At 37.8% G+C, this 24,158-nt stretch overlaps 2 protein-coding genes across 3 annotated transcripts in view; both read right to left on the reverse strand.

Moving 5' to 3' along the window:
- Window positions 1–14,724, reverse strand: part of BTBD9 (BTB domain containing 9) — a 140,969-nt gene extending 126,245 nt beyond the window's left edge. For both annotated transcript variants that reach the window (XM_053937651.1, XM_053937650.1), the window contains exons 1-6: window positions 14,693–14,724; window positions 12,706–12,872; window positions 7,523–7,733; window positions 6,628–6,991; window positions 4,763–5,027; window positions 2,703–2,922 (exon numbers count right to left, since the gene is read on the reverse strand). In XM_053937651.1, coding sequence (XP_053793626.1) covers window positions 2,703–2,922; window positions 4,763–5,027; window positions 6,628–6,991; window positions 7,523–7,733; window positions 12,706–12,787 — 1,142 coding nt within the window. In that variant the 5' untranslated portion in view covers window positions 12,788–12,872; window positions 14,693–14,724. The remainder of the gene's footprint in view (window positions 1–2,702; window positions 2,923–4,762; window positions 5,028–6,627; window positions 6,992–7,522; window positions 7,734–12,705; window positions 12,873–14,692) is intronic.
- Window positions 14,725–16,159: 1,435 nt separating this feature from the next.
- Window positions 16,160–23,598, reverse strand: GLO1 (glyoxalase I). The gene is made up of 6 exons (XM_053939504.1): window positions 23,476–23,598; window positions 22,419–22,501; window positions 21,069–21,209; window positions 20,198–20,265; window positions 19,218–19,307; window positions 16,160–17,321 (listed from the first exon to the last, which is right to left on the reverse strand). The coding sequence occupies exons 1-6, from the start codon at window positions 23,554–23,556 to the stop codon at window positions 17,233–17,235; spliced, it is 552 nt and encodes a 183-aa protein (XP_053795479.1). The 5' UTR covers window positions 23,557–23,598; the 3' UTR covers window positions 16,160–17,232.
- Between the last annotated feature and the right edge of the window lie 560 nt (window positions 23,599–24,158).

The following is a 24,158-nucleotide window of genomic DNA, read 5'->3' on the forward strand; positions in this document are numbered from 1 at the left end:
AAACTAGGCAGTAAAGTTTTAAGAGTTTGAGCAGTTTGTATACAAAAGTTACTGACCTCTGTCAGTCCTCTCTGCCTTAAGAATTTAGAGGTTCTCATCATTGCTAACTAACATATATTTGTAACCAATACAGAACATGCTACTTTTTGGTTTCTGAAGATACCAAACAAAAAAAAATACCTCAAAAATACAGTTCCATTATCATACACAATGGTATGCCTTTAATTTATTTAAGGCTGAATAGCATCTTACTTGCAGATGCAGTTTGGATAGCCTCCCCTTAGCACTTTTACAGCTAAGATTCAGCTGTTAACACCTCTGAACTAGAGGTGTAAAACACCTGCTAGTTTCCACTTGGTTCTGTGTTAAGAATATCCAACACATCAGAGCTTCACACAGACAGTTAAAACTAAGAGAGTAGCTTAAAAAATTGTTCAACAAGAAGCAATCATGCTGTACAGATCTGTTCATGTCTGTACAGGTGTTCAAACACCTCCTTAGAAGACATTAGTCATGTATCCCATGAGAAAGACGCAGTTTAGTGGCCAGCAATTGTTAGACAAAGACGGCCAAAAGGAAAAGATCTCTACAAAAAGCAAGGATAATCTCAGAGCAAGAGAGACGTGGACATGCCTGGGCAATCCCAGATCCTTAAGATCTTGGCTGGCAAATTTCTGCACACCTCTCTGGTCAAACTCTTCCCAAGTTCAACTACCCCACTGTAAATTGTTTTCCTAATATTTATTATTAATTTATCTTTCTGCTTGTGTCCGCTGCTCTTCGCACTCTCAGCACACAGCTGCAAGACAACTCTGTCCCTGTATTCTTTACATTCTTCCACTGAATAGGTGAGGAGAGCAACAAATTCTCCCTTCTAAGCCCGCTCATCTTAAAACAGCTGTTTCTCATGTGCTCCAGCCTTCTTGGCATCCTGCTGAACTCACTCCAGGAAGTCAGTATCTTATACTGAGGACCCCACAAACAGACAAAGTACTCCACCTGCCTCCATTTCCATTTATCTTAGACAGTTGAGTTATTGGAGGGAAAAAAGCTTGACAATTCCTAGAACAGAGAATCACAGAATATTCTGGATTAGAAAGGAACCCCTAGGATGATCAAAGTCCAAATCCTGGCCTTGCACAGGACAGATAGTGCTAATTCCAGTACTATACCTGCTGGGAAGCAAAAGAAGGCTCAATAGCAAACTTTCCACAGAAATCAGGATGATTAAAAAAAAAAATAAAATGAAAAATCAGTATGACACAGAAACTAGATCTTAAACTGTTGAGCCCTCAGTATTTTATGAAGACAAAAATCTCTAGAGATCCATCTTGTCAGATATTCTGCCAGCAATAATAGTTTGTTCTACAAATTTCAGATGAAGCACACAGGATGCCAAGCAATAGATAACTTTGTAAGAAGTTGTTCCAAGGAGAACATTTTTTTCCTTGAGTTTCAGCAGCTCAATTTATGCCCTGCAGATGAGGGGCATTTTACCAGTTACACAAGTTCTCTAAAAATTGCTAGAGAACACATTTACTAATATATCTCTAACACTGTTTCAGAATTTATAAAGTTGGTTGATAATTGTTTCATAAATTTGGTTGATCTTCTAGCACAACTAGTATATTATATGATTCAGTTCCTTATACCTTCAAAGATCCACTTTTTGATCTTTACAAAAGAAACAGAAGTGAAAATAATTTCAGCTGAACTGAATTAAGAGAACTTCCTTGAAAGAGATAAATAGCTAAAATTAATTAGTTTTGAATTATTAGTAACTAATTCATCTTTAAAATTGATTTAAATTTACAAAAAGTCCCACCCTAACTAAAACTTTTAAATACCCTGTTCTAGAATAACATGGCTTAGCTAAAAAAGCAAAATACAACTGTTCTGCAATGCTAAAGTGGTTTTTTTTTTGGAAATAAAATAAAATTAATCCCTTATCAGAAAGGTAATAAGGCATATAATAAATGTATAAGTAGCTTGTTTTTATTGTTTTTAACAGCTTACGAATACCTGCTGAGCTATAAAAACTGTAAGATCTTTGTCACGGCAAGTTACAAAATTAATATATTAAATTTCTCAGAGAAAAAGAACCCTGCATTTTTTCTACTTCAGCAGCCTCTCAGTTGTTCAAATGAGCTTAATTTGAATTTCCATACATTCCATAATAATCTAAAGTAGCTCAGTAACAACTGGCTATGGCATCTATGACAATTCATATTTCAGCAGTCTAACCATGAAATGGCTTCTAATAACTACTGTAGTCAGTTGGTAATTCACATTCTAAATAAATTTTACTACCTCTGAATTACAAAAACACAGAATAATTTATGCTGGAAAAGACCTCCAAGATCAAGTCCAAGTCCAATCTTATTGTCAAAAGTGTGCCATTTCTTAACAGTTTTGATATATTGAAAAAATTGGAACAGAAAAGACCTTTTAATGTTTGAAATGCAAATACGTAAAAAATACTGAAGTACTTTGAGATAGTTCAACATGTCTATATATGATCTGGTGTGTAAGTAACCAAAATTACATTTAAAAATCAGGCTGTTTCCAAATAAACCTTGCAACTGTCATATCCAACACTACCATGCTATTTCCATAAAGTATTTATATTATAGTTTACACTGCTACATTATCTCCACTACAAAATGCATTACTTTCCCTTTTTATGTCACCTTGGCACCTACCGACTGTCTCTGTCCCACAGGAGAATTCGTATGTGGTTGATTATTGAGGGCTGGCCTAGTTTAATCTCAATTCCGGAGCGGCAGTCGTCGTTGATCGGGTGTCGAGAGAATCCATGATCCAGGTCATAGTTCTGAGTGTCTCCATCCAAAAGAGCAGACTTCAGCTCCCCTTTTACAACTTGAGCTCCATACTTCATTGTTGCAATATTCTCCCCTGGTACTAAGAAGAAAAGGAAATACCTGCTTAAATTTTACACTCTGATACTGCAAATTTGATGTTCTGAATATCAACTCTATTAGGTCAGACCAAAGATTTATTGCTAGCATATTTTCTTGGCCACAAACACATGCTCTAAGGAAAAAAAAAAAAAAAGGGAAAAGAAGATAAAAAAGAGGCATTAAAAGAATTTAGCTTATTCGATTTTATTTGGTATCTCCTACAGGCTTTATGGTAATAAAGCTGCAATAATTCACTATTATGTAGCAGCTCCATTCTAAGTCCCCTTCATGATTTTACAGAATTCTGCTGCACCTGTCAACTGCTGTTTGCTTATGGTTTCGGTTTTATTGGGTATTTTTCCCCCCTTAAATGGAAGAAATTTAAGTGTACAAGATGTGTATCGAACAGAAAATGCATCCTGATGCAGGATATTCAAGCTGCATCCTGAATTTGCAGAGTCGTGTATACAGCAGTAAAGCCATGCATGCTCCTCTGACAGCTACACAAGCTTCCAGTACCCTGCAAAGCTAAATGAGCTCAAGTGAAATGGAAAACTTTTGGCTACTTGGGCTTTGAACTCACATAGGAAAGCAAGTTTTTTATGCCACCATTTCACAGTAATAAGCCTGTGTCCTAGAACAGCCTCATTCAAGCTGAGAATAATGATCCCTAACTTCAACTACAGAACAATATTCTGCAAACTAGCCTCTTCAAAAGACGTTTTCAACAGCCTTGTTTGAGGAGAGATCCTAGAAAATATGATCTGAAAACTAAATTATGAAAAGCTGCCCCAAACATTTCAGGCAGGCTGACAACAAAAGTATGAATTTTAACAGGCTGATAAAAATTTGACATCTAAAGAACAGAATTTGAAGTGGTAAGTGGTCGTCAACATTTCCACAAATAGAAAACGTTTCAAGACCCTGAATGAGTACTAAAACAACAAAGAAATTCCACTCTCAAAAGAGCTGTGATTGGGAGAATTTTATTGTGGAGATGAATGTCCAGGAAAAGAAGACAGAGAAGACCATTTGACTTATTCAAATATATCTACTGCATTGTCAACAGAATGTCTCACATAACAAGACTTTCACAATACCCTAATATTAAACTCATATGTTTAAATATTAGTAACTGTAACTTCTAAGGGAGAACAAAGAATATGCAATTGTAAGATAGCAGTAATTTTCAGGGCTCATCAAGCAAGACTGAGAATACAGTGCGGACTCTTAAAGAACACTGAACTTTTTTTATTTTGCTGTGGGTCAAATTCACACATTAGATGGTTAACAATAGCTTTTTAAAGCTTGAGTGTTAGATACTCTTGTTGAATTAACAGAGAGTACAGAAAAAAGTCAAACACAAGGCTTCTTACACATTTTAAGTTTCCATTAAAACTACTTCAGAGACTTGTTTAAACTATTTAGACAAGCATGTGAAGAGTGAGAGAAAAGTCATAAGTAGTGGAGGAATCATGAAAATGTTTATGAAGTAGAAAACAAATCACTATCAACATAAACCCATTTAAATATCATATATCTCACAGCCAACTGATTTTAATTTTCAATGATTTTGTAAAACTTTTTCTATTAAATTACCACTTCCTCTAGGAAAATGGTATTACGTTCATGTTTGAGCAATATCTGAGGTACAAAGCAAGAAAATAATTGACTAATATCAAGAATTAATTTGGAATAACAGCTACATAACAAAATGTTTCATACTACAAACCTTTTATAACACACAGTAATAGATGAAAACTCAAAGCACAAATTAATCATATCCTCCAGACAACCAGTCACTAAATGAGAAGGAAACAAACAAAAAACCTGATGCTTACTTAGCATGCCCCTGTAGTTGAGGTCCATGTCCCGACTCTCAGAACGAATCTTAATGGCATCTAGGATGGCATCAGGTGACAACAGTCCAGAAGGTCTTACAACATTCAGTAGTTCTGTTAGACTCATTAGTGGCAAACGGACTGCTTGCATGATTTCAGCATGGTTTTCCTTGGGGTTATGTTTACACCAGTTCATCAAAGCTTGGAAAATGTCCTTTTCAGGAGCTGCAAATGAGTCTCTCAGTACAATACTTAGAAGGGCAGCCTGGAAAAGAGAAATAAGAACAAAAAATATATCCCCTAAATAAACAGAAATTAAGTTGAATTTTATTTTTTTTTAATCAAGGAAAATTCAAATAAGGCAAAAATTAATGGCTATTTTAACTTATAGCTTTTAAAAATAATCTCTAAAGGAGTGACTCCCTGAAACTGTAGATTGTTTTAGTTATGCAAGAATTACAGAATCCAAAATAATAGACAATATAACAAAATCACTAGAAAAATTTGAAATGTAGAGAACTAATCAAATCAATATAATACCATTCAGTAGTTCAAATTTACTTTGGAATATTATAAGAGATTTGGGGACTTAGCAGTATAATTCAAAATATTCCTTTAACCTTAGGTTGCTATAAGACCACTGATGAGAAAAAAAAGTGTTGCTTGAAACCACTTTTTTTAACCATTTCTAAGTACTTGGGATTTCTGTCCTGTCACAGTCTTTCTCTCTCTTTTGGTACCAACTAAGAATCACCAGGTAAAAACTCCAGTGGCTCTTATTCATGTAGAAAACCCACTGGCTGTAAAATGAGAACACAAATAATCAAACAGCTTTTTTATTTTCACTTAGCTAGCAGAATAATCAGGAGCTCGCCTAGAAAAAGGAAAGATCTCTCATATATACCAGGACTGGCTATGTCAAAGACCTCAAAGTGTGCACCTCCTGATGAATGATGTTTGCTCATTTCTTTATTGATAATACACTCTCAGAACTCAGATTTAACAAACTGCATATGACAAAGTACAGAGAGAGAGAGAGAAAAAAAAAATCTTTTTCCCTTATATAGTGAGTAATTTACAGCAGTGTCATATATTCATTCAAGGAATAGACCCTTCACAGCTCTCCCTCTAAGGAAAAAACACTTTAAAAAGCCCCAATTAAAGCATCATTCATTCAAGGTGCTATGCTGCTTCATGTGAACACTACTTGAAAACACTCTCACTATTAAGTCCAGCCCAAAGACTCCTCCAGAGTAAGTGCAAAATTTCAACTTCATAGAACAGCCAGACTCAGTCACAAGTATTTATACACCTAACAAAAAAAACAACACACAAAAACCCAAACCACCATATGACACCACCATATTCTGCAAGTTCAGAACATGATGACAATCAGCAATATAAATCACAGTAATCTCCAGAATGCTTTAGTTCACCCAGCAGAAAAATCACCCATCACTGATGAAGCCTGTATCAAGGAATTAATAGAACAAAGTATGTCCTGTCATATTCAAGTCAAATCCCCTCTGCAGCATTCAGAAGCCAAATTATATTACACCAGGAACAGATGGAATAAGACAAATTAAAATTAGATTGCCTGCTGCCATCTTTTAGAACGCTCCATTAGATATGCTATATTAAACTACATTGACTGGTCAATACCTAAAAAATTCAGAACAGATTGCCAAAATTTTCAGTTCAGCTTATCTTGAGCATTTCTGACCATCACAGTTTCACAAGCTTAAAATAACTATCAGCTAACACAAGTTTTTAATTGGTGCCCCCCATTAGTATTTCATCACAAAATTGTATTACCATTAAAATTAGCAGTATTGGGGGAAAAAAAGTACAAACTAAAGATATACCTTAGAAAGTGACAAGAAGCCTTCGCTGGAGAGCACCTCTTGGGCATTTCTATCCATGAACATACAGCACATAAAAGTTAATTTGGGAAGAGAATAAAGACTGGCAACATCAAAAGTCATACAGACATTCTGAATGTTAAGTATTGTGCAAAGATACTCAGACGTGGAATCCTCCAGTTCTGGGAATCCATATTTATGTGCTAGGCTTAAGAAGTCAAGAAGAACCTCTTCCTTCTCATCTCGTAGCGTAGCACGACCAGTGTAAATGTATTTCAACAGCATGGTAAATGCTTCTGCAGTGGTGTCCTGAAGAGGAATTTCTGCTTCAGGCTGAGATTCTCTCATTCCTCCGTACAATAATGCTCTATAAGGAAGAGAGTTTAGTTTAGTTAGTAGCTTATCCCACTGACAAAATTCACTGGGATATTAAATGTATTTCTGTTGAAAATTTCCAGCTCTTAAAACTAGTTGGATTAGTGTAATTCCTAGTTTTAAAACATATATCCTAATCTGTGTCAGCCAAACCTCTTCTCAACTCCAATTCATCAAAATGAAACTTGCTATCTGACTATATTGCATAGAAACACACCATTTATACTCTGAGACATCAAAACAACTCTGCAGTAGTACTTTCTCGCTCTCAAGTTCTCTTTCTCTTGAATTTGTGAAACTACCTTCAAAATCCAATTTAATGAAGGTCAAAAGAATAACACTGTGACATGGTATTTATCTTTTTCTATTTGAACACAATGATTTGATGTGCTGGGAAACATTCACACAGAAAAGGTCACACTCAATGGACAGATGATTACACCCTGAAAAGTTCATAGGGAAATAATGTTTACCTCATCTGCACAAAAACTTCCTGTGAGCCTGACAAAAAGCCTTACTTCACCTGAAATAATGGCATCTAGCAGCCAGGATCACTCTGTGCGCCGGAAAACGCTTCTTTTCCACAATAAAGGTAACATCACTGTATTCCTCCCCGTTCATTAGAGCACCAATGTGCTCTGACAGAATGTGGACGTGGTCGATCTCCCCCACAGCCGTGTATGGACGAAGCGGGTGGCTGTTACTCATCTTGGAGGGATGGTGATACTGATAGCCTAAAGGACAAAGAAAGAAAGCAGTATCACACTGGGCAAAAATATCAAAAACAGCAAGCATAACTGCAATAACAAAAAAGTGACTGATGTAAGTAATTATATATTATAAGAAAAATTAAACTGAGGTTTTCTACAAAAGTTTGTTTTCAACCAGACTCAACACAGCTTGCACCAACAATTCTAGCTAAGTATTTCAGAGAATTATCACCTCGTTATTCAGTCAACTCATTTACTTAAAAGAAAGTTTCCAACAAAGGGAATTAAAAATTAAACTATATTACATCATTAGAAAGCATTAGAAAGCAATTTTATCTGAATTAAAATGCACACATACAAAATAGAAATAAGCAATGTGATCAATTTAAGCTTAGTCTTAACACTCCAGTCTGTACTAGAATCAGTGAAAAGTAAAAAATGTTTTTGCAGGTTTCTATTCAGCTTTTCAAAATTGGGAGAAAATAAACAATCAGGATAACTATTAATAAATAACACAGTCTGTCAGAGAGAAAAGCTTTACAATGTACAATTCAATTTTCTTATTCTTTACACTCAGTTTTCTTGATGACTTCTTGTTCCTGCACATATATACACACACACACATATATATAGATACATGTATAAAAACAACTCCCTTGATACCTCTCAGTCATAAAATTAGGAGATTGCCCACTAATGTGTAATAGAGATAACTGCATCAGCCATATCTTCTATGGAATTCTTTTGTTTCTTCTTCATTCTCAACAGGTTTTAGCTTTTTATGGTTTTGGTTTATTTTGGCAACAGAGGCTTTCTGTAGTCTCAATGGCAAGAGCACCCAAAAGCCAATTTAGGTCTTATATTGGCTTCTACTGTGACACTTCGGTTTACTTTTCTTTAAAAAGAGGTTGGTTGTTTCAGATAATGACCATCCATATCTTCAGAGATATCTTCCCTGCTCCAGTTACTAGGCACTTTTCAAAATGGGCAGATACCCAGTGCTGAAGAAAGGTAGTGTACCACACAAACCAAGAAAACGATGAGGCCATACCTTACACACACCTAACACATTAATCTTTCAAATCAAATATTCATGACAGAAATACACTTTTAGGTTCTACTGTAAAAATACTATGAGAAAATATGTAAAAAAACCCTAAACAGATGCACTTGGGGTTAATTATTATTTGCACTTTAATACAGGGAAATGCTTTACCCAAAATCAAGATACTGTGGAAACACAGTCCCAAAGAACCTCAAATGAAACTAAACAAAATGTGATAGAAATAGAAAATAGAATTTAAGAAAAATACAGCATACTAAATCAATCATAGATCACAACACAAATGGGAACAAACTCCCAGGTTTCCACTGGCTGTCTCTGCTACTTGAATTAGATGCTGTGTGCCTGTGTAGCCACTACAGCACAGAACCAACAACACTGGCCAAGATACTGGAGGCAGCCTAATCATGGGAACACAGAACACTGTAGTCATTCATCTATCCTGACATGAAAGCAAATTAATTTTCAGGTTTTCATCATAATAGACTATTTCTTCCACTTGCATTGGTTAACTTACAATTAGTTAAGACAATTTTGATTTATTCGACATACACTTTCAGTAATATTTACTTTCTAATAAGCAAGATTAAGCTGATTACATCAGCCCAGCAACATCTGTTTGTACCAGCAATACCACTTATCACAACATAATGGCTTAAGAGTTTATAGACAACAGTAAAACTGAAATGTCCTCAAAATAGAAAACTTTATTACACCAAGGGATGATACAAAAAGATGTATTTGTTATTTGTTACTCAGCTCAGGTAACAAATCTCAGGTCTGCATACTCCTTGAAGCCTTCCATACCACACCCATAATTGCTGTTGTTGATATTCATTTGTAATAGGCAAACCAACTACGTGTGAATTACACATCATCAAGGAATTCTGTATTATCTCTTTTCTGCTAGTTTAAACATTTGTTGATTCGGGAAGCTGATTTATGATACTTCATCCATGTACAAATATTGGCACATTTTAATTTTACAACCTATTTTTATTTCAAATTTTTTATTACCTTCAACTTCTTTGTTTACTGAATCCACTCTTGTCTTTAAAAAATAAGAACAGGTGCTGTCTGAATAAAACTGAGAGCTGTAAAAGTAGTGAAGACAAAGGAATGCCACCAGCTGCACATTAACTTTGCTTTCAGTAGCTGTGGATGTTGTCACGTGCCAATAGGGAAAAAAGCTCAAAGGAAATTGTTTCTATTTAAGGTTAAATAAACAAATAAAATGAAAAGCACCCTTCCCTATCAAGAGTACATAAACCTCTGTCTAAACAAGTATCATTGTATATAAGAGGGCAAAGTCCGAAGTGGGAACAGTTGCTAGTGACCTGAGGATGCCCAGTTCTTACGAACATCAAGATGCTGAACAGCAAGCAATGAAAGTAGGAATTTAGATATTGGCCTGTGTGTAAGCAGCAAGGCAAATTTCTTCTGAGGTATAATGCTCTCTGAATTGCTGGCTCCATGTGTACTATTCCACCATCAGTTTCAAACACAAACCTGCTGAGCACAGGAAATACAGGACTCAAATGATGGCTACAAGCTGAGGAGGCCTTTGAAATGTTTGAATGACCCAAAGTGTTGGGCACTGTCACCTTTACAAAGCCATGTTCATACCTTTTCTGTGCACTATGGGTACCACCAGTATATTGAAGAAACATGGCAACTCATCTATTATCTACCAGTACAGATTTCAAACACAAGTTTTGTCAGTATTGTGGATTTTTCATATAAAGCAGACCAGTGAGACAGTCCTGCCTCCAAAATATAGAACAAAATAATACATTCATTCATATCTTCCTAGGCTGGATTCATTAATGGTACAAATTCAGGCAACCCTTTAAGCGATCTGTACATTTCTTGTTTGAGGAAGTAAAACTTAATAACCTCTTTAGTCGTGCCAAGTTGCTATGAGCTCACAACTTCCCTGTATAGCTAAACATGTCTTTTTCTAGCTGTTATTCAAAAGTACTATTTATGATTAAAAAAAAGATGGATGCTGCTAAGAACTTGGGCAGAGCCCTTCTTGAAGCTCCCTCTGGCATCTTCTGTCATCAAACAACATCACCTATTCAGAGAATACAGGCGCTTACTCTTCCTGGCAGTCAAAGAACATGGCATTTGTAAGCCTGTTGCCAGCACTACAACCTATTTCCAGGAGGTATTCAGAGGTAATTAACTGCTTCAGGAGTCAGCTGCTGCAGCTTTGGTCATGACACAGAAATAAATAAAAGTCTTCTCAGTGATTTTGAGGCACCATTAGAACTGCAACAATCTGAAAAAGCATTTGTTAAGTCCTAAGGCCTACAAACCACTTCTCTGACCTCAATGAAAGACAAGCTATATGTGTTGTGTGGCCATCTTCAACAAGTGAGCATGTGAAAAATGCAGCCTAGTATTTATGACATAAGGCAGCATGCAATACTACATAATGCGTGCTGTGCCTGGAGAAACAACCACCCCTTCCACACTTGCAGTTTCCTGTATTTCTACTCAGTAGGTAATCTGTAACATGTTATGGGATACAAAAACATGATCTAGGAAATTCAGCAACAACAGCAATGACCTCTTTTCTGAACAACTCTCAGTTACAATGAAGGATCAGCATTCAGCCTCTTCCCTCTCATTTAGGTTAACACAGAAGAATCCTCTGAAAAGCAGTGCTGCTTCAATGAAACATGGAAGTGTTGTTCTTCTACCAGGTGTAGAAAATTAAATATAAGAAATTAATCTTTAATTATTTGAAGAAAAATTTTATATAACATGAGTGAAGAATGCTTACATAACTGATAGCTCTATCAAAACTTTAGAAATAAATGCAAGTAAACAGATTATTGCTAGAATTAATTTTTTCATTAACTAAGTCCAGTTTATAAACACTGAGCAAATAATTTCATATCCTTAAAAAACTAATTCCTACATTCTCTAGTTTGTACCTAGCAAGCTAATACTTTTATCAGAATTACACAAAGAGAATTTTCTTAAATGTAATTCTTTTACACTGCTCTTTTATCTAAAAATTGGTTCTCAGTTGATTGGATGGCACTTGAGTAGTATATCAATTTTTTTGTAATTCATTACTTCATAATTATTTTATATATTGTAAATAAATTCCAGTAAAATATTACTTTAGTTTCAATTTATATTACTATAGACTCCCAGAACACAATAGGTGTAACAGTAACACTACTGTACAAACATACCACTGGTTCAAATAATACAGTTTATATTTTCAATGGATACACATATGTCTTTTCATAAATATATAATCTCAAGAAACAGAAATTTTCAGTAAATACTTCAACATTCAGAGTGTAAATACTTCGGTTCTGTCAGAACCCTAGCTCCTTTGTACTTCTAAGTAACAATGGTTGGTTCAACCAAAGCTGAACCTGAGTAAAAATTGCAACAAGGAAAAAGACCAAACAAGTTTTGATAATTTGTAGCCAAAAACAGAAATAACATAACCAACCCATGCGACTTTATAAATACTGAATATAAAAGCTCAAATAAGAGCAATTCACAGAACTTTCAAGTCCCATCTCCAACCCTTCTGCTGTAAAAGGATTAAAAGGAAAGCAGATGGTAATATTAATGGAAATGAACCACATCATCCAATCACAGCATTCTAAACAGCAATTTAGAACTAAAAAATGTTTTGACTCAAAGCATATGGGAAGTTATGCCCTGCTCATCTGCAAACATATTCCCATCATTTAAGTGCTGCAGCGCTAACATTTTACACTCTGCTCAGACGCTTTCCTATCACAGAAGAGAAGGAGTAAGTTTAGCTAAGTACAAGAACAAAAGAACAATATACTTAGTGCAGATTATTCACTAACATATATATAAAAAAATAACCTGGTTAAAATGGCATACCACAAAAACATTAAGATCTAAAAAAACCACATTAGGTCCACTCACCAGTGAAGCTGTCTGAAGACCTACAGTGCGCATAGCCTGTAGGCAGATTCCCCGCTTCTGGGAAATTAGGGTTCTTTGCCATTCTGAACAACAGACAGATTGAACAGCAAGCTCATAGAAATGTTATTCAGCAACATCCAGCTGCACAGCAACAACTGGACCATTTCCTGGAACAATGCATGAAATACACACCATCAGAAACCATGAGCACAAAGCCTTATGATGAAAGTGAGAGAGATGCGTATTTCTCAATTCAACTTCTTGCAGAAATAAATTCTTTAAAAAACCTTCAATTTAATGGGAAAACTTCTAAAAACATTAGAATACAGGAGTAGTATTGCTATTCTGAGTCATCATAATTTAATTTTGACTGTTAATATTTTTAACCATCAGAGAAGACAATAACACATTGCCATATTCATTATAAGCCAAAAAATTCCATCCTGACATTTCTGCTACAGCATTAATGTCTCTGAAAACACCATTTTCCCAGATGGGTGTCCTAATTAAACCAGGTCTATACAAACTGTATCACACATGCTTTATTCTCTATACAGACAAAATTCTCCAAGTGTTCTTGCCTAACTGAAGTGTTGGGGGTTTCATTTGGGTTTTGGTGGTTGGTTTTTTTTACAAAACTTAAGGCAGCTGCAGAACTTTCTATTGCACAAGCCTTTTTTTAAACAGGAAACCAAAACAAAACTGTAAGGTCAGGAAATGGATAAATATAGAGGCTTGACTTGCTTAAATAAATGACCAACATAATGAGTCTCTCTCAACAATTACAAATTACTGTTAACCTTTCAATCAAACCTTCCAGGAGGAAAAATAAACTGTATTTAATTTGCTAAATGGATGACATCTTGATCTATGAATTCTCTCCTAAGGGTCACTCTAGTTTTCTTTACAGGATACGTTTAAGAGAACAAAGGAAGAGAAGGCAGAAAAAAATATTTTTAGGTAGTCTCATGAACTAGAAAGTAATCACACCTTAATCCTACAAATCAAATCCAGGCTTTTTACAAAGAAAGTCTCCTGGTTTTTTGAGGACCAAAATGTAATACATAAGTAACTTTCCTATAAGTAATGCATGTTATCAAGTTGGCTTGTGTTATCAAAATACATTCAAAAGCCATTCATGAAAATTCTTGGGGTTTTTTTTTTTTTTTTTTTGCTAAATTTGAGTAGACATCTCAACAGAACAGTTCTAGCACCGGATTTAGAGTTGTAACAGAAGACACATCAAATACACCTGCTCTCTGAGCAGGCTCAAATTAAATCCTAAAACACATAAAAACTTGAACTATTCCAGCACAGGACTTTAAGAAGGTCTGTTTGCTACGCTTTAAAAACACGAGCAAAAAGCATTGCTTGGCAAGCGAGATCACCGGCAGATTGCTAACAAGTTAACAGCAAGCTGTTTTTTTTAAAGTCTTCTAAGTTAAGAGTAACTTCAATGAATCACAGCAGTGCGTAACTTGCAGAGTGATTAAACTACTACGACACCAAAGCACCAGGGAAAACACTGAGTACCGCGAAAGCGTCAAAATACTAAACGTGTATTTTTTTAAGAAATAAAATTCGAATTAGCTGGCCACAGCACGGCCTTGAGAAGCCAGCCAGAGGCAGGACGAGGGGGCGGCAGGTGAGGCGGGCGCGGACCAGAGCGGGCGGCCGGAGCCGGCGATGCGCCCAAGGTCGCGCCCGGGTTAGCCCGGGCCGCCACCGACCCCCAGCTCGGGAGGCGCCAGGGGAAGCGACCCCAGCCCGCTCGGCCGCCCCCTCCCTCGCCTCCACAACAAGGCACTTCAGGTGAAATCGCTTCCCCGCCAAACGCGCCTGGCGCCTTCCCCGGACGCCGGCGCTCCCCCGGCGCGCCCCAGGTCGCCCTGCCCGTGCGCGGCGGGAGCCGCCGATGGCAGCAGCTCAAGACCCCGGTCGGCCTCGGGGCCGCGGCCGCCGCGCCCTTCCCGCCCGCGGGACTCACCGGCCCCGCCGCCGCCGAGGCCTCCTCCCCCCGCCCCGCCGCCGTTCATACGTCACCCGGCGGCGCGCTGACGTCACCGAGCAGCAGCGGCGTGCGTGTGACGCCAGTGGGTCCCGCCGCGCCGCGGAAGCGCCGCCGCCGCCGCCCCGTTTCCTGCTCCGCCCGTGGAGCGCGGCGGCCGGGACACAGCGGCACTTCCGGACAGCAGGGACTGGGAAATAGCGACTGCTGTGTAACCTTCCCCGGCACCCCTGTCCGCTGCTCCTTGGCTGCATTCAAAATCCCTGTTTCCTTGGTAGCGGCGTGCGTAGCTCCTGCCCTTCGCTGCGTGTTCTGCTTTCCTGCGTCAGGAGAGCTTCTCCCAGCGGGAATGGGGAATGTGGGCCTGTCGCTACGTAACCATGAGAGTGACTTGTGTTGCGCTGCATGAAGCTAAATTTAAGCCCTTCGGGAGGCAAAGCACTACACTTTATCTAGAAGAAAAGAAAAGAAGCTTTCCTTGGAAGAAGCAAAAATAGTGGCCTGTAATCAGTGAGAACATGAAACAATTTCAGAAGTTTTTCTATGTCTAAAGTATTTTTTAAAGTTGCAGATTAAAAGACTCATCATTAACGGTTTGTTGGTGGTTTTTGGTGGTTTTTTTTTTTTTTTGTTTTTTTTTTTTTTTTTTTTTTTTTTTTTTTTCTTACTAAGCAGAAAAGCTTTAGCATAGCCTGCTGCTACTTATGAAGTTATCCACTACACTACATGATAGGAAAGATGTGTGCTAATGTCTCTCCAAACAATTCCATGAGCAGGGTATAGGTGTTAATGTCTTTGAAATAGTTCCTAATGTCTCTACCAACTTCAAGCAGCAGGTTTGTTAAAGCCCAGACAGTTTGACTCCTGAAACAGACAAATGGGTCCACGCACAAGCCTGAGTTTCTGAATCTTGGGGGAAAATGACATATTTAGGGAGGAAATATGTGGTAGGCAGTTCAGGAAAGCGGTACCTTCCTAGTACCTCAGCCAATGGGGAAAGGAAGAGGGCAACATGTGGCTGGGAGTTTATAACCGGCATGTGGCCCAGTGAACACTCTCCCTTTATTTGAATGTATTTGCAAGATTCTTCTGTCTCCTTTGTGGACACTGGCTTTTCATAGTGTGGCTTTTCTGCTCACAGGGGGCTTTCCAGGGTCCTTCCACTGTCTGGGCCCAGCACGTGGCAGGAGGAGCTGGAGTCAAGCCTCACCCTGTTTTTAGGCAACCAACTCCCTTTGGCACTGGCCACCACCGAGCAATTGACTGGGTTCCCAGGACTGTCCAGGAGACAGATGAGAGGTGGATCAGTGAGGTCTGTGAAGAGTGCACAGGAAAGGATCACTGGAAGTTTCACTGCTGAGTACAATGATTCCAATCAGAATACTCAAAGCAAAACAGCCTTTCAGTCATCTAGAATTCAACAATAAGCAAAGCAACACATCATCGTGCTTTAAAATTTTTTGTAGCTTTCACCAGTGCTTTATTGGGAAGTGAACTGCAATGCCTTTACACTATTTATTAGCCTTTGGTTACACTACATGTTATTTGATAGCCACATAACTGAAGACATTAAGTGCTACTCAAACCAGAAAAAGACAATGCAGAGGTTTTATAATTTGTGTTAACACATGGAAATGCTACATATTTTCCTTCTGCTTGCAGGTATGTACCATCACTTGTTTTAGGAGGGCAATCAAATGTCTAGTTGTTTCAGATACTCTTTTTCATAAATTCTCTGTATAGTCTGCCTTAAAAAATTAAAGTCAAATATAGTCCCAGGCTTCTACTGAAACAAAAATTATGAGCAAGTTCTTCCTGTTGAAAAAGACAAGGGCTACTGTGAGTTAGCAACTATGAGACCTCTTCTCTTGGCTATCAATCAGCAGTCAGAAGCTGAGCTGAAAGACTGAATTCTTTCTGCTGTACAGATTTATCCCTCTATAAAATTTCTTTTTGCAAGACTGTTTAAAGCTTCTCTTTAAAAGAGTTTTGCCTGGAATAATGTAAGTAAGATTATGACTTTTATAAGCATGCTACTACTCCAGTCAAAATTAGCCTGACATTTTATTTTCTAGCATGCAAGATAGGACATGAAGCCTTCAGGATCTTTTGACTTCATAAAAAATATACTGAAGTTTCTTTTTACCTCCTCGTTGATGCTCATCAGTAGTAACACAGGAGTTGTTGCTAGTTTAAATATAATCAGTGTGAGATGCAGTGAGCTTCTGGTCACATATTTTTTGACAGTGTTTATTAAAATATTAACATAATCAATGTTCAAGAAGAGAATCTGTGTAAGTGCTCTTCCAGAAAATGATTGAATATTCGTAACTGGTAACAATTTGCAGTGGCATCACAGGACAAGAGAAAAGGAATCCAAGTTAGCTCCCAGGGGATAGTTTTGGAGGAGACTCTGAATGTGACTGATTCCTCTCTATTAAGCAATTTTCACAAACACTGTTACAGATTTTCTCCAGGAGTCTGAAAGTGGGTCTCTTATGCAATATACTTCACTAGAACTAAGTGAGAGTCACCATGTGATTAGGATTCAAAATTTCAATCCAGTAGCCATCAGGATCCTGAACAAATGCAAGTCCTTTCATTTTACCTATTAGGGAAAAAAAAAGATAAAATGAAGACTACATGACTGCTTCTAAATGTCAAATATGACTACTTTGAAAAATATATTTCATTTTGCATGAGAATTAGTTCAAATTTAGACAGATAATTCTAAAAACATTCAGCTTAGTTTTTAATCGGCATTAGATCTCTGTATGCAAAACTGTCAATCCTACTCTCAATAAAGCTGTAGTTAAAAGTCACTTTGGAATTCAATCTTTTGTTGATTGAAGTTTTTTGCATATGCCCCTGTAAGTGTTCATCCTCAAAACTGAGGAAAATATTTTTGTGCTCTGGGGAGGTTTTGATATATTTTCTTGAACTGGCTTTGCTGGTATAAAATCCTGTGTTCCTCTGCCCTGTTCATCTCCCATCATTCCCGACTCCACACTGAAATTTTACCATAAAATTTTTACCTCTGACATGGTTTACAGTATACTTCTGCATCACTTCATAAAGCAAAGAAATGCAGGACAGGATTGTTACAAATTTTACTGTTGGAAAACATATTATTCCTTAAAACAGGGTCCCCAAAAGTTGTTTTCAACAGTAGATCAGGATAGCACAGCTTAACATGTTATCTTTAAAGTGTTAACCACACACTTGTAGTTATACTTGCTCCATTAAGTTATTTACTGTAACAGACCCGGCCTAGCTCTTAATATATTCTAGTCACAAAAACAACTGAGAAAATAGATGTTTATTCAGTAAGGCAGGAAAATAAACCCCCATGCTTGATCTCCCACCCTGCTCTGCAAACATTGTGAAACCCAAAACTTTGTCCTCCTCCTTGGCATTTGATGCATCAATTTTGTTTCTGAATTTTAAAGAAGAGCTTTTGCTCTGCCCCCACCCCTTGTCTGCTTCAGGAGTTTTCTTGGGATTCTCTCCATTTATAGTCTAAGCTTGTTCTTCTATGTACTTTCATTCCTACCACTGCACAGCTCTAAGTCAGCAACTCTCATTTCACAGGAAATGAGCCTCTCGCTGTTTAACAAATAGACAAATTAAAAAGGTTCAGAAACTCTAAAATGCTAGAAATACCAAGATCTATTCTTAATTCAAGAAATCAAGTTAAGTTTTCAGCTATACTTCTTATTTTACTTCAGCTGAGAACACAGTGAATAAGATGAAAATCACTTAAATCTGTTTTCAATTACTAGTATTACATGTCTGGTTTTGAATGCATCAGTCCTAAAAATCTCATGAGGTCTTTTTATGAAAGAGAATCCAGCTGAAAAATGCAAGACTTCTCACCACTTCTGCATTTTGGGATATTTTCACATATACATTCTTTGCATATATACTCTCTAGATATTTGTGCTATACATAATACAAGTCAATTATGATAAAGATTAATGGGGCTCTTCCTACCAAAGCTGAAAGAACAGTTAAAAATATAATAACTAGTAGGTTGTACAGTAGGTGTTAGTTGGATTTACATGAAAATAGCCAGAAAAGTCAAGAATGACTCAGTTTAAATGAGTGGGAACTATTATGTTTTCTGACTTATTTTCCTAAGACAAGAACCAAGCAGATTTGCCATGTGAATCTGATCCATGTTACAGTAAATTCTGTAACAACTCTAGGCAGCAGTATAAATGACATTTAAACTATGACATCAAGAGAGAATGTGAATTTTACTGAAGGTCATGCTGCATACAGAAGGCACATAGCAGACTGATGTATTATTGTTACTGGAATGAACTGGAATTGCCAGTTTTGCCCACTCTATAAGGTGGTGCATGGGTAACTGGTTCTAGAAACCTCTAAGCAGTGGCAACTCCTAGCAACACATTACCCAGCTTTCCAGGAAGATCTCATGGACAGAATATATTAAAACCAAAGGGAAAAAAAATTACTTGCATTTCTGATCAAGACTTACCATCATCTGGTTTCTTCACAAATTTCACTCCTAGTTCTTCAAACCTCTTACAAGCTTTATAAACATCAGGAACAGCAATTCCAATGTGTCCTGTGCAAGAAGGTAAAAAGAGTGAAGTGCAATATAAATACTGCTGAGTGTTCTGTGAAAAAAGTTTCGTATTTCATGCCATAGTTCACATAAGCTATGACCATATTTAAGAGAAAATTCCAGAAAGAGCATTTTGGGTATTAACATTATTCTTCTTCAAACAGTTGTCTTTTGATAATGCCTTTTAAATATGAGTGTTAGAGTTGAAGTATCTTGTGCTGTTTGGACAATAACTTTATTTAGAATAGGAAAACGTAAGATTTTCAGTCAAACTTATATCAGTGTGTTCTTCTGCAGCTCCATAACATGATTTTGCTGTATTTGCTCTGTTTAACAGAACATGGAGTTCATCAGCAATGCTGTTTTTGCAGAGACTGACACTAATGCTATGCAAGGACTGAGCTTACAAATCACTTCAGGAGCTTTAAATGTCAAGTGGCTGGACCAAGTGTGAAAACTTATCTCACAGCAGTGACCTTTCAAGCACTCAGAGTATCAAATGAAGCCACACAAATAATATCCTCAGTGCTACAGACAAATGGAATTGTCCTTCTACCTTACAATCGTTAACTAGTGGATAATATAGCAGAAATCCAGGATGAAATCAGTTTAACCACCATGATAATCTAATACACAACCACAACTGATGTTCCTCACTCAGTAGTTACAATTAGTGTGTGTTTGCCTGCCAAAGGATTAGATTCTTGATAAAGAGTATAACTATGGCTCATTACTCTGCAACACATTGCTTCATTTATTTTCATCATCTTTCACAGTATATGTGTTGAAAGAAGAGAGATAAAGGATGAAAGGCAAGTTCCGTACTTTCCAAGAGTTAGCACATTTTATTTCAAAGCTTAAAAACTATAAACACAAGACTAAAGACCTACCAAATCCTCGGGGATCTGAATTGCCATTGTGGTAAGACTGACTGTCATCATTTTCAGTGCCCCAGTTGCTGTAAGAAGTAATTATTACATATTGAAGAAAAGCATTAAAATTAACTAATCCTAAATGTTCAGTTCTCCTGGGGAGGGTAAGTTGTTTCTCCCAAAAAAACCAGAGAATTTCAGCTGTCGGCTGCATTCATTAAACTACAAAGATCTTCCCTAGTCATGGGCTCCAGGGATGGTCTTGGGACTAATCCAGTCATGTCATTCCTTCACTATTATTTAGGGTCTACATTTTAATGAGTCAGAAATACTCCTGTCTCATTCAGATTAGAGAGAAGGTTTTGCTGCATAAATCAGTTTAACTACCCATCACTGGGGAACAGCAAGTGAGCGTAGCAGGTCGTGCAGTTAAGTAAGACAGTGTTTGGGAGATTGTGTCTGCACAATTATAATGATTAGTAGTATTAACCAAATTGTCCTGTTTACAGGAAGCATATGTTTTGACTTAATACCACTTTAGATTAGATTCCGAAAGCAATAGTTACCCATTATTAGGATGCTTTGGGGTTCCAAAGAAAGGTCTAGCCACATTGGGTTTCCCTAAATTACTTAGCCAGATGGCATGCATAAAAAATATACTAAGTACTGTTTCATATTCATGTTCACCTAGCAGTTTGAAAGAGCTCTGAAAGAGGAAGATTAACCTTTCCAAGTATCCAATCTCAGATATATTGTAAGTTTGTATGACAGTGAAGATGTGTCCACAGTAATGATTAAATTTTTTATTCAATCTAATGGGATTTACACTTATCCAATAGTGTTTAATCACTGTTAGCAAACTGTCATCTCTCCTTATGTAAATACTTACTGTGTCAGTTCAAGTGTAGCTTTTCTAGAGAAGGTCCAAGGTGTTCTCTCAGCTTTATCTTTCGGGATATCGTTTTTATCTTCATACCCCAGGAAATAGAGTGAAAACTTCATAGTAGGAAAGTCAAATTTTTGAAGCAGTCTAAATGGCAACAATTATTTTGAAATAGTAACTTAAAAGAGTAGTCAGGTAGCTTGCAAATAAACCAAGATGCCTCCCCTATGGAAAAATTATTTCCATGAATTTTTGCTCTTTTACAATCCACACCTTAAAATAGCTACATTTTAAACCATCAAATAAAAATACTCCAGAACACATTACAAACCTACAAAATTTAAAAGAATCAGATGTTTAAAAACCAAACTACCAGTAACTAAATAGAAAAGTCAGTAGAAAGGCTTCAATCTTTAGACTGTCACTCTGTTACTTGACTGTGTTTTCATAGGAAAACCTTTAATCACTTTAAAATTTCACCAAGGAATAAAAAGATCTACTTTGAATCTTACTCATTCTAGAGAGCTCACTGGTACCAGACAAAGTTTAAGAACATAACAAACATCCTTTTAAATGAAATACATTTAGAGTTTCAATGTCTAGCTGTAATGATAAAATCCCCTTCAGATGTGACAATTTAATCAATTAAAAATACATGAAGCATACATTTTATGTGAGGCATTTAACTGGAACAAGTAGGCATACAAAATTAATCTTATTTCTTTTTTGCAAGGTATTTTTTATTTTCACACATTTTCACTACAGTGGAAGTAATTTATTTTACTTTAGTCTGGACTCATTTCAAGATGTTTACAAACATAGTATTTTGTTTTGAAATTACTGAAATGGTAAGAATACACAAAAAGCCCCAGAATAAACGTGTTATACTGCATGGCATCTCCCTTCGAAAGCCCTCTCCAAAAGATTGAGCCTGGACTTTGTCTTTACCCTTTATTTACTTATTCTCACGTGACTGCAGGCAGTCATAAGCCACCTCTGAGAACTAGCAGAAAAAACTTAATTTCAAGATTTTTAACAATGACTCCTCATTATAAGCACAGTCATAAAAGCTACCAGTTAGCTGCAGGCTCAGTGAAGAGGAAGTAAGCAAGTTGTACCCTGATAATTAATGACCTATTTAAGAAAAAAAGAAATTTCTAGTCAAGGCCAATATTAGTTCATTTGCAGCTTAGGCATCTACAGCTTACTGCCAGACCATTCAACTAAGCATCAGCTGAAGGGACAGCATTGTTTATGTAGTTAAACCAATTAGTATAATTACATCCAAAAAAAAAATTATTTTCAGAAGAACAGAAAAAAACCCCAAACTTATCACAGCATACAAATTCTACTCACGTCATTCCAAGTACCCTTGTATAAAAATCCAGTGACTTCTTAGGATCCTTCACTCTTAACATTGTCTGCTGAAATATGAAATCCTGTGGGGACAAAAGGTTTATATTTTATACATCAACCAGAATTGAATTATGGGTATTAACAAAGATGCCAGTTAGTAATAACTCTAAAAAGCAGGAGATTCAGAAGTAACAAAGATAATTACTTCAAGTGTAAATAAAACCTTTTGTCCTGATTCTATACGTACACATTTGTGTTAAATAAATACATCTTTGTAATGTAATGTTTAAAACAAATAAACAATCCCATGAGTGGTATCATTCAATATGTATTATCAGATGCATCAAAACAGAGTATCCTTATATTTATTATTCTTTTATGGGGCTGTAGCATACATGAACAACTTCACACACAAGTGCAACAGCGACATGAATATTCAATATTGAGCCTCCTAGACTCCTGAGCTCATTATTTTTATTATTTCATGGCACAGGTATTGAACTTCTGTCAGGCTTGATTATAACTTGGCAGCAAAACCGGCCTACCACTCTGTAAGGCTATTTCCTTGAAGCCCCAAGGTAACTAAATACTAAGAGCCGTATGAACGACCAAGTGGATAAAAAGTGGTATAATTGGTGATAGAGGCAAGGGGAAAAAAATTTTAAAATTCAACTACAATGTTCTGCTAATAAAAAGTAAAAAACTTTGGGGCGTCCTGACAGATTTTTCTGTGCCGCCCGGGCAGGGACTGGCCGCAGCGCCCCGGAGCGCTCGCTCAGAGCCAGGACAGGCGCGGGCCCAGCCGAGTGCGCCCCGCGGCGTTCAGGAGCTCACAGGGACCGGCCCGGCCCGTCCGCCCTTCGCCACGACCCCGAACCCCGCCGGGCTGCCCGACAGACAGCCCGCCGGGGCAGCTCCGGGCCCGGCCGCGCTTCGCTGCCCCGCCCCATGCTGGCCTCCATGCCCCGCACGTCCACCCGCTGAGGCGCCCTGAGGGGACCGGGGAGGAGCGTGCGCCACAGCCCCGGGGCGCGCCCGTCACCCCCAAGCACCCCACCTTGGTGCTGGCATCCGGCTCCGAGCAGGCACCATAGGCTGCCTCGTCCGTGAGCCCGCAGGGTTCCGCGGGGGCCGCCATGTCGGGAGAGGAGGGCGGGGACGAGGAGGAAGAAGGGGAGAGGGAGGAGGCGGGAAGGCGGAGCTGCGCCCCGCCCCGCCCCGCGCCACCAGCGGCCGGGCCGATCCGGCGCAGGGATGCCCGAGGAGTGCTGCAGAAGTGTGGGATGAGATCGGGGTCTGCCGGTTCATCCCTAACTCACAGCGAGCCCCTCAAGCTCTGAATCAAGCGTTTCAATTTTTGTTTTTATGTTAGTCAGTAGTTTTAGCTGCACAGTTATGATTAAACAGGCACATTGTCGACGTCTTCTGCTTGGCTAATCTTCTGCTTTAAGGAGAAAACAATCCTAAAATGAATGGGCTGTCCGGACTAGAGCCACCAAGAGTGAAATTGTTGTGGATAGCAAAACTGAGTAGTAAGTGGGGAAAAGATAATCCCAGCAATGGGCAATTGTGACCGCTTACTCATTGACCACCCACTCAAAACGGACCCCAGACTCAAATGGAAGGAAGAATTGCACCTGTGGACTAATTAGCATTAGACGTGAAAGACACAACTAGCAAATACGGGGTTGAGCACTAATTAATAGCAAGGTTATGTAATCAATGAATGCTGATGCCTTT

The sequence above is a fragment of the Vidua chalybeata genome, chromosome 3 (assembly GCF_026979565.1).
Source record: "Vidua chalybeata isolate OUT-0048 chromosome 3, bVidCha1 merged haplotype, whole genome shotgun sequence".
NCBI classification, from domain to species: Eukaryota; Metazoa; Chordata; class Aves; order Passeriformes; family Viduidae; genus Vidua; species Vidua chalybeata.

Excerpts from the sequence above, each read along its gene's own strand:
- GLO1 (XM_053939504.1), bottom strand. The coding sequence starts at position 23,556 with ATGGCGGCCCCCGCGGAACCCTGCGGGCTCACGGACGAGGCAGCCTAT. Across the intron at positions 20,266-21,068 it reads GCTACACTTGAACTGACACA|CAACTGGGGCACTGAAAATG; the intron begins GTAAGTATTTAC and ends TACTTCTTACAG. Across the intron at positions 17,322-19,217 it reads TGTGAAGAAACCAGATGATG|GTAAAATGAAAGGACTTGCA; the intron begins GTAAGTCTTGAT and ends TTTCCCTAATAG.